The sequence below is a fragment of the Betta splendens genome, chromosome 11, assembly GCF_900634795.4.
Source record: "Betta splendens chromosome 11, fBetSpl5.4, whole genome shotgun sequence".
Lineage (NCBI taxonomy): Eukaryota > Metazoa > Chordata > Actinopteri > Anabantiformes > Osphronemidae > Betta > Betta splendens.
The window spans coordinates 3,779,725-3,797,710 of NC_040891.2; the positions used below are offsets into that span (position 1 = coordinate 3,779,725).

A 17,986-nucleotide genomic window follows, 5' to 3' on the forward strand; every position below is an offset into this window, starting at 1 on the left:
GGCCCGCATTCCTGCGTCTCCGTCGCTCGGTGACGGTCCGACAACACAAAAAAAGTAGTGGAGCCGTTATAGGAGGAAAAGGGGGGGGGGGCTCTTTTTTTGAACGCTTTAGCTCGAGATCAGATGCTCCCTGTGCGGGCTGTGGAGGAACCGGCGATGAGTGGAGCCGGGCGCACAACTTCTCCCCAGTCCTCCCGTCGCTGCTGCTGATGCAGCTGCTGGAGTTTCCTCTGGGATTTTTTCTTTTCTCCCGGTGACAAAGAAAACAAACCGAGCTGGACTTTACTTCGTCTGCAAGCATGCATTCGGCAGCCTTGCTACTGATGCTGGCCGTCAGGATCTACGCAGACAGCATGGAGGGACCAACAGGTAACGCGAGGCGTGCGTTTGGCACAGTGCGCACCCGTGAACCGGCGAAGTTCTGGCGTCGCATTGTCCGAACTGGGCTTCAAGTCCGTCTAGTAGTTTGCTCTTTGTCCTGTTTGCCAAGTTTTAAGTCGAGCGTGCGTCGAGCTGCGAAATCGCGACTCTGGCTAAATTCAGTGGTGCGAACTTTCTGTCTGTTGATGTGAAATATTCCAGGGGGCACGACGCGTGGAGCCGCCGCGTCCGTCCAATCACCGCGTCACCTCGTTACGCGACTCGGTGTTTGGTGAGATCTTTTTGAGGACAGGTTCTCACGAGAGAGCGTTTGTGCGAAGTTTAACAAAAAAATCAAAGGAGGAGTGGAAGTGGAGTGAATAGCGCGAGCACAGTGTCCCCGTATCTTCAGCTCTGTCGAGTGTCTTCAGCATCACGATGCTTACTGTCATGTTTCCATTGTTCAGGCTTCAGTAGGTGGCAACACAATTTTCCACGCCGATGTGTCATCCCAGCAAAAAAAAAAAATATAAATCCCATCCCTGTGATTTAACTTCTCCCCTCGCTCTCCACTTTCCTTGCGGAGCTGTGTGGAACGGGCTGCGGTGTCGCCGGCACGCTAACAGTATCGATGATGGAGGATATTTTGCTTAATCACGTTGCTGATTCGGGGGCTGATTTGCTTGAGCTATTTGAGTAGAATGGGGGGGTAGCGTGTGTGCCTGCTGCTCCGACGCAACACGGCGCGGATGAATTAGTCAGTGGTGCGCCCTAAATAACAGCACTGACAGCTGATCTAGTATCTGTGCACAGAGCGTCCGGAAGTTTGATGGACACTTTAAAAGTGTCCCCACGCGTTTTTAAGCCACGACACGTGAAATCCACGGGGCGTGTTCGACCCCTCCTCCCCCCTTGTTTTACCTGTGGCGGGTTTTAAACGGCCCAAACCACTCTTGGAGGCTCCCAAAGGCCCCTGTCTTTTGAGGGACGCTGTAGAATGCGTGTTGGAGAGCGGAGCGCCTCCGGTCACACCCCGTCAGGTTCGTGCGAAGCCAAAGGCACCAGCTGTTTCCTCTGACCGAGGCTGAGCGAGCGTTGCGGCCCCCGCCGATATAAATACCCCGGTGTCAGTTGCGCAGCCGAAGCAGTTGCCGCACAGACGCGCGCGGAGCCACTCCCCGCGCGCTCTCCAGGATCAGGTTGGTTCCGTAGGCGGGATTTATCGCGACAAGCCAAACGGCCTCGCGAGGTCACGCACAACACCGCACGCTGGCACCGCACCAGTTGGCAGGGGTTCAGTTTGTTTGCCGGAAATAATTTCTGCCGTTAGGAATGGACGCCGGTGGGATATTATTACCGCTCCGCAGCAACGGGCCGGGGTGCGCCAGGTGTCGGAGAACCTGTTTTTTTGTAACGGATACCGTGTGAGATGACAAAAGGACGAAGGGCTGGCAGGTTGAGGCGACTGTGGAGCCGTCGACGAGCAGCCACGTGCTGAAGCCTCTTTGGACGACACACTGACACCTTGCAGTCCAGCCAGCAGGCGGGCGCAGCTGTCCAGCCACAAGTCCCCCCTGAGGAATCTGTAAATTAGGAAAGAATCAGGACACGTTTGTAATCTGATTTCATGATTTTTTTGGGTGAAGTTTGCAGAGTTGCAATTCTCAAACCCCTTCAAGTTTTGTCTGACCAAAAACCCAACAGATCAGAGAAACCAGTGAATAAATCAAGCTGTAGAACAGTTGTGTAACATTTGCACAACTTATTAAAAGGGCTTTGCTGATTGACGTGATGTCAAGGATTCCAGAGGGCACCACCTGCTGAGGTTGTTAACTATTGATTTTTGTAGCATCTTATTGGACAGATGACAGCGGACAGTTGACAGGGGATGAGGGGAGATGGGGACTGACAACAGACAAAAGGTTCCCTGCTGGACACAACCCGCATGGTTGACGGCCACCACTTACACTGTTTGCTCGTTGGCCGGTCTCCGCCACTTGTTGCTGCCTTGCTGTTGTATTAAAAGTATTGTGGTTGCATAAAAGATGGAGGCGTTGTGGTCTATTTGTGACATAGTCAAACATGAAGTCTCACCCTTTTCCGCTCACTGATCAAAGTGTGTGGCTGCTCTGGAGTGTTCCTTGACTCCCCTCTACACTCGCACTTAAACAGTGTGTGACTGCTGAGGTGAAACCCGGCGTGTTGTCAAAGTGCACCCAGGCCCTGTTAGCGAAGGCCCCCTGGGACTTGGAGCGAGAAGGTAATGTAATCTCAAACCCAGCCGAGCCACGTGAGCAAATCCCCAACGCTGAGCGGGCCTGACACGCTGCTGCAAACACCCGCCAGAGGTCAGGGGTCGGCTGGAAAGGACCACACCGAAGCCGGCGCCGACACCACAAGGTGGACTTTCACGGAAGGCTGTGGGGATGTAGAAAAGGTCCTTAGTGTCTAGTGGTGTGGATCCAGCTCAGCATTAATCCAACACACACACACACACACACACACACCCCTCTCCTGGGGCGAGCGTGGAGGCTGTAACACAGAGAGCGCTCGCACAAAAGGCAATGATGAAATGTGGTTGTTCTGGAGGAAATAACACAAGATTCTTTATTAGAACAATAGCGCCTGCATAATAGCTACACACTGTACGGTCTGTAATTATAGTTCATGATAATGAGCTGGCGAAGGAACAACGCCTGTTTTATCACCCGTTTTATAAAGGAAGAAAGTGTGGAATTCGATCAATACGAAGCAGCTCGTGTAGTTTACTAGACAGTTACAAGGTCTTGGAGCCACGAGGCTGCGAAAAGCAAGAAACTAAACAAGCCGGCTTTAATTATCTGTTTGGCAGGAGGGGGGAAAAATGGCCCGGTTAATCTCGAAATGTCTGAAAGTGAGCAGTTTGAGTTGATAAAGCCCGGTCCTCGCCGTTGCCTCGCAGCATTAAATGGACTGCACATTACAAACCGCTGCACGAGTCTGTTTTGATTCAATTTAAATAGGCTATTAAACGGTCCGGCGTCGCGCGCGCGAGCAAGCGCTCGCGTGCAGTCGGGCACGGCGGCCCTGACAGACGGAGGCGGCGCGAGGGAAGTGGCCTCGGATGAGCTGCGAGTCAATAAGGCTTTTCCTCCCCTGTGTTCCGCCGCCGCCGCGGCTTTGGAGACGTTTTAATTGCTTCTGCGATTAGCTGTCAATCGCTGCACTCGACGCGGCCAAAGCAAACGTGTGAAGGTGCTTAAAATCCGCTCCTCGTGGGCTCTTGGAACGTCTCGAGACGCCTGCTCTTTATCTTAAAGTGACCTCCTCTCGTCGTTGAGTGGGAGGTTGGAGCTGCTGTTTGTGCCGCTGGAGCCCGTTCCCTCCATGGCGCCGGAAATGCTCGCGGCTTTCGTTGTGTTCGTCCAGGCTGAACTCCGGTTCCTCGTGTCGACGCCTCCGTCTTGTGTAATCTGTTGTTGTTGTTGGATCGGACGCTCGTACTTTTAATGATTTGACATTATCATGCGGGATTGCGGCATAAGCGAGAAGTGTAGCTTTTAGTGGGCTGGGTTGAGGCTGGGAAGCAGAAGGTCACCGGTTCGATCCCACTAGGTGTGTCCTTGAGCAAGCATGTGTGGCAGCCCACGTGGTCCCCTATTGGAGGGACGGGTCGAATGCAGTGAACACAATTTCTCCTAGAGCATCAATGACGTTTGTCTTATCCTGTCTGTTCTTGGCTTATTAACTTAAGTCATGAACCCCATTTACTCATTTTCAATTAAACCTGCTATGAGCTTGAAATGTATGGAGCCAAATTGGGGCCATAAGGTTTGTCAATAAGACAGATAGCAAATATATAAATTATTTTGTAATTGTTGAACAAAAATTATTTTTTTTACAAGAACATTATAATTGAGAAAGTTCCCACGAGCGTTTCAGCTTTACTTTCAAATCTTATCTTTCACATGAACTAACCTCACAGCCCTGATTTGGTTCCATACGCTTTGCACCGGCCTTCACGTTCCACAACCACAGAACCGTCTGTGGGATGTGATCCAAAGCTATGAAGTGGCACCAATGGTCTGCTGGCCTCGAACCGCCTGCATCAGTGTCCGAGCATCAAATCTGACAATGACGCAGTTGTAAAATTGAAACCTTTGCCTGCGTTTGACTGCTGTGTGACATTAAACCTAAATTACACATGACGTTGTGGGGTGTTGACGGGAGCCAAGTGCGCAAGTCCAGCAAACGTGTGTAGTGACACATTGTTGATTGAAAGAGACAGAATCACATGAGCATATTCCTATTCCTCCCTGTGACGTCACTGATGAAAAAGTTTTAGTGGGAATTTACCATAGATCACACTGAAGCACAACTAGAGTGTTACCATGTTTGTCTAGATGTAACGACCTCCAAGTTTAACACGAGCCATGACTACATTTTACATTCTGCAGGACTTTTTGTTTGTTGTTTTTTGGAATGTGCCTGTGCTTGTTCACTAGATTTTTAAAGGCCGCTTTGACAGACCTGCTGTAAATGCCTCAAAGAAAGTAACACAAAAATCTGATGCTGTGTAGCCATGAATAAAGTAGTGCTTCTCCCTCTGCGGATTGTAAATCCTAGTTAGGTTTCTTTGACTACCCTGAGGTGTAGCGGTCAGAACCTGCACAACCTGCTTTGTGCGTTATATGAAGCTGCCATTGTGTGGGCTGCTTCCTCGTGCTGCCTGGAGAGAGCGACGCCAGGCATCTCCAGGTGTTGGGACCGCGTCGCGTTTCCCCCGTCTCGGCCTGCAGATCGTTACTGAGCAGATGGAGGCGCTCCGGCGGGCGCCGGGCTGCCTGTCAGACCTGTCGCTAAACGTGTCTAGGCAATAACATTGATTTGCTCAGTTTGCTCAGACGTCCTCACGTGCGGCTAGATTTAATTTCGATGTCTTTGAAGGAAACCGCTGGGTTTATGGTTCCCGTTGCTCACATGCCTCAGTTTTAAACCATTAAGGTGACTTATTGACATGACTGGAAGTTAGTTCAGCATCAAGTAGCCTAAAAAACAGAGCAGGAAGGTGAAATGAAGGCATTCTGGCGATTTGTGGAGGCCGTATGTTCCAATATACTGTAAACTTGATTTGTACTGGGCCTAAACACCTTTTTATAAAGCATCATCCACTCATTTTTTAGTCAGCTCTGCAGCAGTTTGTTGAGAATTGGTGGAATTTATAGTCTGTAATTATAGTTTCAGAGCGGTGACCTGGTTACTCGGCAGCGAATTCCAGAAAGCCCAAAGCATGTTTCACTTTTTATCTAGCGTTGATACATCTCGAGGGAAAAATATCTAAGTCTTTTTTCTCCCAGGTAGGAGCTTAGTGTCGTGTGGTCTGCCACAGATCATTCTCAAATTGTCCACCGAACGCAGAGAGCGGGAGGACGATTCTTTGGGAGCAGCGGCTTCTGTGGCTCAGCCGGCGACGGTGTTTTCACGTCAGCAGAGCGTCAGTTAATTCCTCAAACAGCCTCTCAAAGGGAAATGTCGTTGAGCAAGGCAGGAACACTTATCTTGTCAAATCTAAGAGGAAGGACTTCAGATAAACTACCATAGTTTTGTGTATTGATTTGAAAACCCCCTGAAAAGTTTAGTGGTCTTTTTTATTTACCATTTTATTGGTTTTGCCACAGTATATACTGTGTTTTTAGAATATAATATCCTTTTAATAATAAAATTATTATTGGACTTTTTTTTGCTTTTTTCAGACATTTTTGCATTTGGCTCACTGGTCAGACCAGAGCAGCATGAAAGCAGTCACAGCTCAGTGCACATGCGTTGCCACATTCACAGACCCTGGAACAGTTAGTTCCTGTTCATCATCTACAGCTTCAGCTCACAGCTAAAGGTGCCCCACAGCTCCCACTAAAGAGAAATAGCACCACTGATCAGAGAGTGGGACTCGTAAAACAGTTATTTGGATCAGTGGTTGGATTTACACGTACAAAACGATAATTGTCCTCATTTGTTATTGTTATTGTTGTTATTTCCTTTTCTATCAGACAGAGCGATTGTAAAGAGAAGGTCAAAACTTGGTGGTGGAGTAAACCTTAACCTTAATTAATTGGAATTAACACAAGAATTGAGTCTTTTCTCAGTCATTTGGTAAATGTAGGGTTGGAAATCATGTCTCTCGTCATGTATTGAAATTTTTGAATGCTTGATCAGCTACAATTTCAACACTGGCAACTTAATTTCATAACATATGAATTGACAGCAACAAATAACATATTCAGTGTGACCCTAAAGTCTAAAACATGGAATGATCACATACATAAGCCTAAGGTTAACATGTAAATAGGTTCTTCATGTCTGGTCGTGTACATATGTTCATGTCACACATTGACGTGATTTCATTATTTATCTGATAATGACAAACCTAATATGCTGCGTAACGATTTGTTATCGCACTTTTACTCTTGTGAAACTTTTTAACCGATGTTCAGCCCTAGTCTGGAGGTTGAAGAAAATTAAAGCACTTAATCAACATCCAAGCCCTGGAGTGCGCTCAGCGACACAGATTGCTGACGGATAATCGTGTATGAGGGAGAATTCTCCCCTTCGAGGATAATTCATCCGGCGCCACTGAGAGTGGCGCGCGGGCCTGTCCGGCTTGTTGGGGGCTGCCAGGCGAGATTGATGATGTCAAATCCTGTCCGCTGGAACCACAGCCGTGCGCCCGTTGATGAGCTGGACGCCGCCATGAGATATGCAGGAGCACGGCTGTTCTGCCGGTGACGGCCGCCCGCCCGTCCGCTCGCTTGGCTCGCCGTCACATCGGGCTGCCACGCCGTTACCTCCCGGATTTGTCACCGCCGCCGACAGCCAGCCGTGAATAATCTTCATGAATATTCCTTTACAGTTTCGTGCTCCCCAGCCGGCGGCGTGTTTACGCTCGGCGGCCGAACCAATTGTCCGTGCGATTCCGCGGTCGCGAACCCCCCCGCGGCCCGACCTGTCACGGCCGATGACGGGTTGAGGCGCGACGCCGGCAGCGGGGAGGGAGCCGGTGCTCGATTAGCGCCGCGGCGCGAGGCGGCCCGAGTGGCGGATTCAGCACGAGGGGTCGAAGGTCACCCGAATGATGGTTTTTGTGGCGGCGCTGTCAGCGGACGTCACTTTAGATTGAGAAGACATCTGGAGCCGAACTGTGGGAGTACCATTCCTCCCGCTTCTTTTCCATTCTGAAAATAGCAGTAGGATGCCAAAAGCTATTTCTTTTCAGCGCTGCTCCCTTCCCTTCAAGTATTTAGCTCCTGGGCATTTCCCTCTCTGGCTCATATTTAGTCCAACCGGCATTAATATAGAAAACCCCAGTGCCGATAAGCCCAAGTTAGACTCACCATCGAACCACAAACTAATTTTTGTGACATACAAAAAGAAAATCAGCAGTACAGAGCAGGACCTTAGGAGTTAAGGTCCCAGGGTGGCTCTAGATATTACACTTTAAAAGGTAGGCGTTATCAAACCTGTGGGCCTCCGAGTCTCCCTGTGGCACACAAGAGATATTAAAAGTTGAAGAGAAACTTGAGAGATAAGGAAAAAATAGTCACTTTATTAAATAAATAATTTGACATGTGCCTGAACGGTGTGAACAAGGGCACTGCGGCAGCACCTGTTCACCCCTGTCAAGGTTAGCGGTGACCCTCCTGTGCACAGCGGGGGGCGTTCTGCAGCATGAGCAGCAGCACCTGTGTGTCTGCTATCACTGCGGGACGTCTCCACCGCCGCCTTCCTGGAAGGAAATTTGTGTCTGCGCCAAGTTTTTGTAACCCGACCTCCGCCTTTTCTGGAGGGTCCTACTTTGTTGAGACACACGGGAAGCGTCGGAGCTCCTGATGGGGAGGGGAGGGGAGAGTAGCACCCGCCCTCCAACCTGCAGCTACTCTTAAGGCGCTTCTTCAGCACTTATGATGTCTGTCCACATCTCCTGGCGCTGCTCTGATGTCAAACACATTTTGATGATTCATCCGAGCACCATTGTGTCTTGGCCTCGTACCTGCTCTGCTTCCAGAGATCCCCATGAATAGCACCAAATCCAGCGTACCGGCTCCATGCCTCCCCGTGAGGTGGTATCTTACTTTTAAGAGGCTAATCATCACAAGTGTTTCCCGGTGACGCTTTAATTTGCATAGCGAAAATGAAAGGAGATGTGTGATGAATGCGAGCAATAGGATTACTCACAACACTTTCCTTCACACCTGCTTAATTGCTGCATGAAGAGGACGTACTTGCCGGGTTTTTGGTGATGTTGAAGCGATGCAGCGCGAGAGGCGGGGGGGTATGACATGCTGATTGACGGGCCGATGAAGACTCCACTTAAAGCATCCTGGCGCCTTGACTATGTATGGGAGGAACCGTGCTGATTTGCAGTGGGATGGAGGACTGAGGCTGACTTTTCTCCTCATAAACAGATTTTTCAAATGTAATTAATAAACTTCCAGCGTAGGCGTTCCCGCTGGGAAACGACCCTTAAGCCCCGTCAGCGCTGCGCCTTGCTTTCACATCCTGACTCCATCGCCTCCCCGACCCATCTGTCCTTCTCCCGCTTCTTTTAGAAATGACTCCATCTCTTCCATCTCCAGCTTCGGTTTAGAGAGAGCCCACCTTGGCAGCCATTCAGACGGTGGCGGTAGTCTGGCAGTTAAAGGATGCAGCAGCACCTGGGCCGGCATCTGCTGTGTTTGGCTGTGCTTTCAAACGCTGACGGCATCACTATCAAGTATGGCTGTTGTGGCCCCCGTGGCCTCTGAACTCAGGCAGATAAATGTAAAGGATTACATTCATGAGCGGGGAGCTGATGGAGCGTGACCTGCATAGGAACAAGCGCGTGGTCACATCTTTGCATTCAGATTAGCCAAGAATGATGGGAGGCATAGGCGTATTCTGTTTGACGAGACATTGCCAGCGGTGCTCGGAGGAGGATGTGGTCTAGATGCGCTTTTGCTGAGCGAGGCCCTGAATTGCTGATTCTATAAACAGACGCCTGTAGATGCAGCATCACAGGTGGAGGTGGTGATGAAAAAGGAGATGCAGTGAAGAGGTTGGGGGATTATTGATCAAGTCGGTGGGAGCTGTAGGGGAAACAGCATGGAGATCAGCCGGTGGTCAGCTCTTCAGTCTGTGCCGGGACTCTGCGCATCACCTTTTATCCTCCAGTTGCCGAGGTGACGGCGTCCCAGCGTGGACCTCTCCCGATCGGCCAGCGAGCATGTGGGTCCACACGCCCTCCCGGCCCCCTCTAATCTGGGCACCGATGGGAGTCTGAGCAGATGGCCGGTGGCTGGGGTCACGGAGCCTATGCACAATAATAATAGGACATGAGAGGATGATGATGCTGGTCCAGACACCAGAGGGATGATGCAGGGACGGCCCGAGTAAGATGTTTAAAAGCAGACCCACTTTGTTTGCCCTTGCATGAGGCGGCAGGTGACATATGTTGTTTGTGAGTTGCTTTAAACGCGCCCCCCTCCACGTTGACCTAGAAAAGTGATGAGAGCAGCAGAAACCTTTCTATCAGACAACTGTGCTTTTTCTTCTCAAAATGAAAATGTTTTATGTAGCTATTGTTGGTGTGAATGCATTACTCTATGTATGAAAACAGCCACAGGAGGTGGGAAGACGGCACCTTTTTTTTTATCGGCTTTAATGCCTTGTTTGATTGCAGATGCTAAATGATCAACCCTTGACCACTAAAGCTTCGTTCTTAGTAATAACAATAATGCGCTGGTGCCTGACGTAGCCTATTTTCCATGTAATCAGGAGGCAGACAAAAGAGTGAAAGCCCTCGGAAAAGCAGAGTTCAGCTTTATTTGTGTGGAGCTCAAAGAAAGGAGGAAATGAGCATTAATAATCCTAGCGATTTTACAGCACCTGTAGATAAACTGCTACTGTAGAAAGCAGCAATGGGTAAAGGTCAGGGAAATAAAACGTGTTTATTGGGGCACATTAATAAATGAAATAAGGGACACGGATAAAGTTCTAATTCACCTTATACGACTATACTTCTTGTGCCACATGATACGATTCCAGTTAATTCTGACAGTCTTTATTATTTCTTCATACTTTATATGAAGACTTATAAATACCATGAACTCCAGTGATCTAATCCTTTACTGGAACAAAGGGATTAGGTTTACAGTGGCCCCGATGTGGTTAGTGGGAACGAGAACACGCATGTAGAACAATATCTGTGACGTGTTTGTCGCTGTCGCTCCTAAGGGACAGCTTGCACACAGTCTGCTTCAGTCACGCCCCTGTGGTTCAGTATCGAGTCTCAGGCAGCTCTAATGAAATGCACACAAAAGTAGGCTATGTATTGTTTTCCTATCTCCACGTCCCCCCCACCCCCCTGCCAGCCCCGTTACCCACTTCCTGCTAGGACGACAGACCTGTCTTTAATTAAACCTGCCACTCATGCAGCGAGACAATGAAGGCAGGAGATATGTTTAAGAGCAGGACTTACTGTACTGTACTGCACTGTGGTGATAGCCAGTCCAATCTTCATTTAGGATGTTATGACCCGACGGTTGACTTGAACGGTGGATGTGTGGGCCCGGGCATGCATGAGTGCATGTAGGGGAGGGTGGCGCGCTTAATAGGAGGCACCGATTAGGAAGGCTGTCAAAAGTGACGGCTCTTTTTAATTCTCTCCCTTTTTAAAATAAGGGAGATGCTCAAGCTCTGCTGCTCGGCCCAGCGTAAAAATGAGGAACCAGGCTTTTTCCCTGCACCCTTAGTGCCTGGGTGACACACACACACACACACCCTGTGTCTTCTGTGTTTAATTAAGAATCAGCTTGAAAGGGATTACAGTACAAGGCTGGGTGAGTTTGTAGAGGCAAGTGAGAGGATAAATAGAATGACTAATAGGAGGTTTAGCGCGGGGCTGAGAAGTCGGCATTCTTTGAATGTCCGGCATGCAGGGGTGGCGTACTGTAAAGCCCTACCTAAGCACTGTCCTGCCTAATTAACATGATTTGTTTGGGCGTAATTGGGCCAGGGGCGCGCTTGAATCGCTCACCTAATGGACTGCTCGCTGCAGCACAACTTAAAATCCTACCTTGCAGACGTTTCGAAATAAAGTACGCAGGGACAAACGGGGACAAACTCGCGCTTGGGTAGCAGAAAAATAGGCAGACTAATGTTTGTAATGTTTATTCCAATGCCGAACTTATGCCTGACCATAACCATACATCCCAACATATGTTATTGTTGTTGAGAGTTAATGATGATGCTGTTACTAATAAGTACAGTGTTTCTACTAGACCGCTGATGCTACTGTGATTCTTCCTACAATACACTTCTGTTTTATTTTGAAGGGCTACTTCTGCTGCAACGTTCCATCCTAATGCTACTGGGTCTATTTAAAAACCGTTGTGTCCCTTAACGCCACTGCAGTGCAACAGTCATTCACATTTGCCTCTCACCTGTCTGACTGGAGACAATCGTCAGATTTTTAAATTTGTTTTGTTCATGAATGAGTCAAGTCAAGTCATACGACTACTTTTTGCCTGTGAGGCTCCTATTGATCAGATGCCACCGCAGTCCATTTGTGGCATGTGGGCCTCATGAGCATGTCAAACGTTCTCTCCCTAATTCAACACTTGCACTAAAGTTTAATATACTTTGTTGTCATGGTTTCCAGTAATAAAAACAACGAATAACTTTTACCGGAACCCGTCTGACGCTAATTTGAAGCCCTAGACATGAATCCAAACGATGTGCTTGGTGAACTCCCTTGTGGCGCCCACGGCCTTGAACCTGACAATCGAAGCGCCGGCTCCGAGGAGCTGACGAGACCACTGGGCTCCTGACTCAGGTCTGACCTCTAGCTCTTGCAGGAGTGTGAATGCCGACGCAGTGTTTGCCCGAGGGCACCGTGCTGTTTGCTCTGCCTAAACACCGACTAGGTGTCTGCTGCGGGGGGTGAGGAAGGTCGGGAGGAAAAAGTAGTGTAGCGGGCGCGTGGGTGTGTGTGAGGTTTGACCTAGCCAGGGGCACGAATAAAAATGTCCAGTAATTGCCTGATCCTGTCACCGGGATCATTACCACAGGTGTTTGAGCCCCTGCGGATACAGGTGGGGGATGTGAGGCTGCAGAGGTTTGACAGAAAAACAACTTTTTAAAGGCATGTTATGAGGTTTTAATGATTAGCCAGGTAGAGGCTGCTTTACTGTCACCAAACCTGACAGTTGGCCTTAATGATGTTGACATTTCAAATATGCTCAGGAGGAAATGTTGTTCAAAGCAATCGCCCTCTCCCTTCATGTTTTGAAAAGCCAAATCGCTGGCATGTGAAATTTGCGCGAGGAGAGAAGTGGTTGTAGCAGGAACTGGAGGGAGGAGGGCACGGGTTTTTTCTTTCTAGTTGATTAGGCAGCTGAAATCATCTTTTGTGAAGACGAAGGGAGGGAAGGCGAGCCTCTCGGTGGAAGGCCTTCTGGGCTCATGGCTGCTGGACTGATGCGTTGGAGGGAGGGGATGTTTGTTCTGGGCCTGGTTGTAGGGGCGTGGGTCCATTCAGGGGCCAGACCGGAGGATCCGGGACTTATTCCGGCCCAGTGGGCAGCCGCGGCGGTGCCGGCGGGTCGCGCTGGAGGATTTAAACCCCCGTTGCTGGAGCAGAGAGCCAGAGTGGGGCGGCAAAACCGCGCATTCTCAATGTCAGAGGAAAGGATGGAGCGAGGGAAGCAGAATGAGTGGTAGGAACAAAGATTCCGAGGGGGGGGGGGGCGATGAAGACAAGATTAGAAGAGGAGCAGAGGAGGAAGATGAGAGGGCTACTTAGTAACCGCGTGAAGGATAGAGAGCCTGTTGTTCCCCATTTGAAGACAGCAGAGCCTCTGTCTGCAGCTGCATGGTCCCTTCGACAGAGCTCCATCTGTGGGACTACACACACACACACACACACACACACACACACACACACACACACACACACACAACACACACACACAGAAGCTGCTTTAAGGTGAGCCTCTTCATTAATCTGCAGCGCGGGCCTCATTTTAAAGACTCCCGGTCACTGCTCACTGCGTGGATGATGTTGCTGCTTTTTCACGTCACCCCACTTGATGCAGCCCACAAATAACTGGGTCTGTACCATCTCCCATGTGGAAAAAAAACGTCCACACCAAGCCTCTTTACCGAGAGAGAGCCCAATCTATTTATTCTCTTGGCCTTCTGCCATTCCGGCCTTCTTTCAAAACTTTCAAACACTCTGGGGAGGCTGTTCATTTCCACAAAGCAGGTGCAGGAAACCTGTAATTGTTATTCCCTGTATATAAAAGAAATCAGGTAATGAACCCTTATTTGACGCAGGGATAAATGCAGCACGTTTTCTGGGGCATCCTCCATGAAGCGCTGCCCTTCAAGTAGCACCGTGTTTCAAGAAGTCCCTTCTAAAAGCGCACCTGATGCCGCCACCAGGCTATTTCACGGAGCAACAGCTCAATAGGTCTGTCGGGGCCGCGCGTGATGAATGGACGAACCCGGCGACCGTGTCCTGAAGTGGACACTTTTCCAGGATTGCACCACGCTGACCTTGGAGCGGACGCGGGGAAGATTCACCGCCGCGCTCTGACGGATCATGTGTGGCGCTGATCCCTCACCTTCGGGCTCAGTCGCGAGTGACGTGTTGTAACTATTAGGCTGACGCATCGGTCGGCTCGGGCATTTTAAGGAGAATATAAATAAATGACAGCGGTGTGGTGTCCTGGATGCGAGGCGTGTTGTTTGGGAATCATCTTTCAAAAGTTACTGGCACTCAGCGATGTTTTATCCTACGTCGCCTGAGAAGCGAGAACAGTTCTATTTAATGGCCTGATGAGTTTTGACAACGCGTTAGGTCGTAATGTGGACGCTAATGGACAGCGACACCTTGAAACAAAGGCATTTTTTTGCCTCCTGTTTGCTTTATGACTGCCAGATGCCTCAAAGTTTTGTCTTTGTGTCTGAGTTTTTTTGTCATCATAGCATCTTATTCTTTGCTTGTTCTTGGCTGCTTCAATTTATGCTGATGTTTTGTGGCTTTGATGGAGCAAAGCAGCCTCAAGGAGAAACCATATTCGCTGAGTAGTTAGTCCTCTGATGGACAAACATTGACTTTCAGTGCTCAGGTGGGCGTTGTGCTGAGAAGAGCTTGCCTACATGCAGCCGCCTCCAACAGTATAATATAATAAATGTGATACATTTCTGCACAGTTCAGCTTTGAAAGGCAACTTGCACATTTCGGATGCTTGGTTCGTGCTGATAAATAATTACCGGAGAACTGATGAAGCTTCTTTTCAATTCACATTTTCCCTGTCTCTTCCATATTGTGAACTCTGACACACCTACAAAAAACATTAACGTGACCATGGAGAAACATTCCACCAGTATCTTTCTGCTCTGTGTGTTTGTTACTCTAATTTTTGGAAGACTTCATTTAGGGGGGTGTAAACGACAATAAGCATAATATATTCAATGTTGTGCTCTGTTTATTCACTGACTCTTTACTACTATGTTACATCCTGATGAGAATATTAAGTCAATTCTGCCAGTATTACATGTCAGCAAGTGGCAGATTACTCTAAAGCTGCTTTACAAAAATCAATATCAGTGTTGTGTCAGATTCTGATGCGTTTTGTCCGCGTTGTCACTCAGTGCCTCCATCAGGATCAACGTAAACTGTCACTTCATAAACAAGATGGGCTCGTCTGCTGCTGCCTTTTCGTCAGGTTGGGTTTGCTGTTGACACAAGCTTCCAAAACGTAGATTGGACTGGAGATCTCAACGTCCTAGTTCCTGATTGTCCCTGAACTCGTCTGAAACCAGCGCCTGCTGTACGCCGACCCTCGGTGCTTTCCAGTCCCAGAACCTGACTCTTCAGATCATGCCGCAATGGGCTTGATTGCTTCAGCCACTCGCACAAGTAGTTCTGATTGGAAAGACCCTCGTCCATGAATGAAGGTGATTATCAAAACTCCCCCGAACTGCATTTATCATCCAATCGCTTGCTATATAATCCGTGGCCGTAACGTTTTGTGTCATGTGCGGCTGATTGCGGAGTTTCTAGATTGTTGTTGAAACGGATGATAATTACAGCCATGTTCCCACAGATCATAGACTGCCTTTTATTGAGTGGCGAGTGAGAAATGAGAAAATTGCTGGTGGTGGTGGTTTCGTCCCCGACAGCAGCATTTCTAGCACAGTATCGTTATAAAATGCACTAGCAATCATGGATGCTTCATTAACGAACTGATGATTAGTGCTTGTGTTAAGAGGACGGAGGAAAAGGAGCCGCTGGCCGATACTTGGTGTATCATCGCTCTTGCGAAGGAATTACTCAATTTCTCGATGACTCGTATACAATGGAGCGTAATTATAATCATTCTCAAGGGTTTGGCGGGATGTATTATGTCGCTAAGTGGGCTGTCCATGCTGATGGAGATCCCACGGCCGCCTGTTGCTTTCTGACGCGTAGTGGGTCTCTGCTGAAGCTGAAGCCAGGTTCACGAGGGCGGGTGTTTCTCCCCCCCCCCCCCCGCGATGTGCCGACAAATTCGTTGAATATCTTTCGAGAAGCGCCTCCTCGGAGCAACCCTCTCCTCCACGGGGGACCGGGTGTATTTGTAGAAGCGATCTGTCTACTTGAAAAATGTGTCTCCTGAGTGTCTTAACTCTCGTTTCTTTCCTCGCTGCCAAAATGAAAGAAGACACACAGCGCTGTCTGCCCATTATCCTCAGGGCTTAGTCTCTCCTGTCTTCCTCGATGAGGCTTAGGATGCCTGAGTGTGGATGTGCGCGCGCGTCCGCGGCTGTTTGTCTGGACGCGCCGCGTGTTTCTGCCGCCGCGATGACATTCACACCTTGTGCACCTCTCACAGAGACTCGGCAGGAAAAATAAAACTGAGGCAAGTGTGGAAGATGAAAGGTACTTTTAGCTTTACTAAAGCTCACTTTTCTTTATCGAGTGAAAAAACGATTGATGCATTTTTAAAAATGAAAATTACGACGAGAATAAAAAAAAATCACATTTGAACATGTGTTTCCAGCTCTGTGCCCAATTCCATCCCATTGTTTCTTTCTTTCTTATTCTTTGTAGGAACCATATTGATTAATGTTTTATGAATGTTGAAATGATCTTGCTGCACTGAGCAGTTTATTCCTCCCGACTCCAGCTTGATTTCACGAAAATACCAGCCGAACTTGCAGCGAGAATAGAAGCAGCTCCTTCCTGCCCACAGCCAGAGGCGGAATCTTTTAAAGTTGTCCGTCTGTCCAGCTCCTTATCAGCGAACATGATTTCTCAGGAATGCCTGGAGGGAATTCTGGTGCTAAATTGGCACTGTTGTGCAGTTGGATTCACGAATGAACCAAAAAAGCTTCGGGTTCGAGTTTTAATTTAAATATAGGTTGGTCATCACACTCATCGATAGACTGGAGAGTATTTTTATTCAACCTGGAATTAATCAAGGTGGTTATCCAACTTTCTATTAGTTTTTTTTTGTAAACTAGGTTTCTTCATTAGACAAGGGAACGAAAAACTAACTTTTCATGTATCAAGTCTTATCCTATTGCATAGTATTTATTAATCCCATGATGGGGAAATTCTTTTGTTTGCAGCAGCAATGAACAGCATTGAACAAAACAGGCAACAGACAAAGCATGATAGAAATACAGGTGTTTCTTAGGACAGCTTAGTGGAACAGCCGTCACACACTTGATAGAAAGTTCATTCAGTTATTTTCATGGCAACCACGTGGGGAAGACTGGTGAATCCCTGAGAGCTCTCACTCATCAATCAGTTTAGAGGCTCTGGTTTATCTAACCTGCCAGTTGATAGGATTGGGAGGAAACACGCTATGTAGGGAGAACAATCGAACTCCAATTAAAGTTAGAACCTCTCCGATGTGAAGTGACAGCCAAGATGGCAGAGCACACTATGGATTTCTAACTTGGCTGGACTCAGCTCTATGTTTCATATACTACAGGGTATCACTTCTTTACTTGATGAAAGTGACAAGAGGCAAAAAAATCTACCAAAACATCATAACAGAAACCTGCCAGTGATGGACAGGATTGTTTGTTCTTATCACTGACTCAGTAAGTTCTCAGCCAGGTGGGAGATCTTTTATTTTTATTTCTTTCCCAGATTTCACTTTCGGTCTCACTCGGCTTCTGTTGTGGAACGGTTCACCCTCCAGTCACTTCTCCAGTCCCCCCAGTTCACTTCACTGATAGATGGTGCATTGGAACAGAAAGGGTGCGTTTTTTAGCCGGAGCAACACACACAGGCATTTTGTTATTCTCTCAGTACTTTGCATGGTGACGAATTACCTCTCGGCCTCACATCTGTATTGGCTGCCAGCTTCAGTCGGTGAATTTATTGTTTCTATCTGTGTAAAGCTGCTGTCAGCGTTGCCTCGGGTCTCACTTTCCGCCAGCGTTGTTCAGGCGAGGTAAAGCAGCATTAGTGTGTAAAGGACGCGCAACATATTCTTTTATATGAACTTTGCAATCTAATGGTGCCACTGTATGTTTGTATGAATAACCCATGAAGAAGAGTTGCCTGGTGCTGCTCATTACAGGAGTTGGAGCAAATTTACCCCCGTAGTCC

General features: G+C 48.4%; 1 protein-coding gene across 4 annotated transcripts in view; it reads left to right on the forward strand.

Moving 5' to 3' along the window:
• Positions 1–128: 128 nt before the first annotated feature.
• The window catches only part of ptprua (protein tyrosine phosphatase receptor type Ua), a 116,978-nt gene continuing 99,120 nt past the window's right edge, over positions 129–17,986 (forward strand). For 2 of the 4 annotated variants that reach the window (XM_029166185.3, XM_029166187.3), the window contains exon 1: positions 129–369. In XM_029166185.3, coding sequence (XP_029022018.1) covers positions 300–369 — 70 coding nt within the window. In that variant the 5' untranslated portion in view covers positions 129–299. The remainder of the gene's footprint in view (positions 370–17,986) is intronic. The other 2 variants (XM_029166184.3, XM_029166186.3) reach the window with 1 other exon arrangement.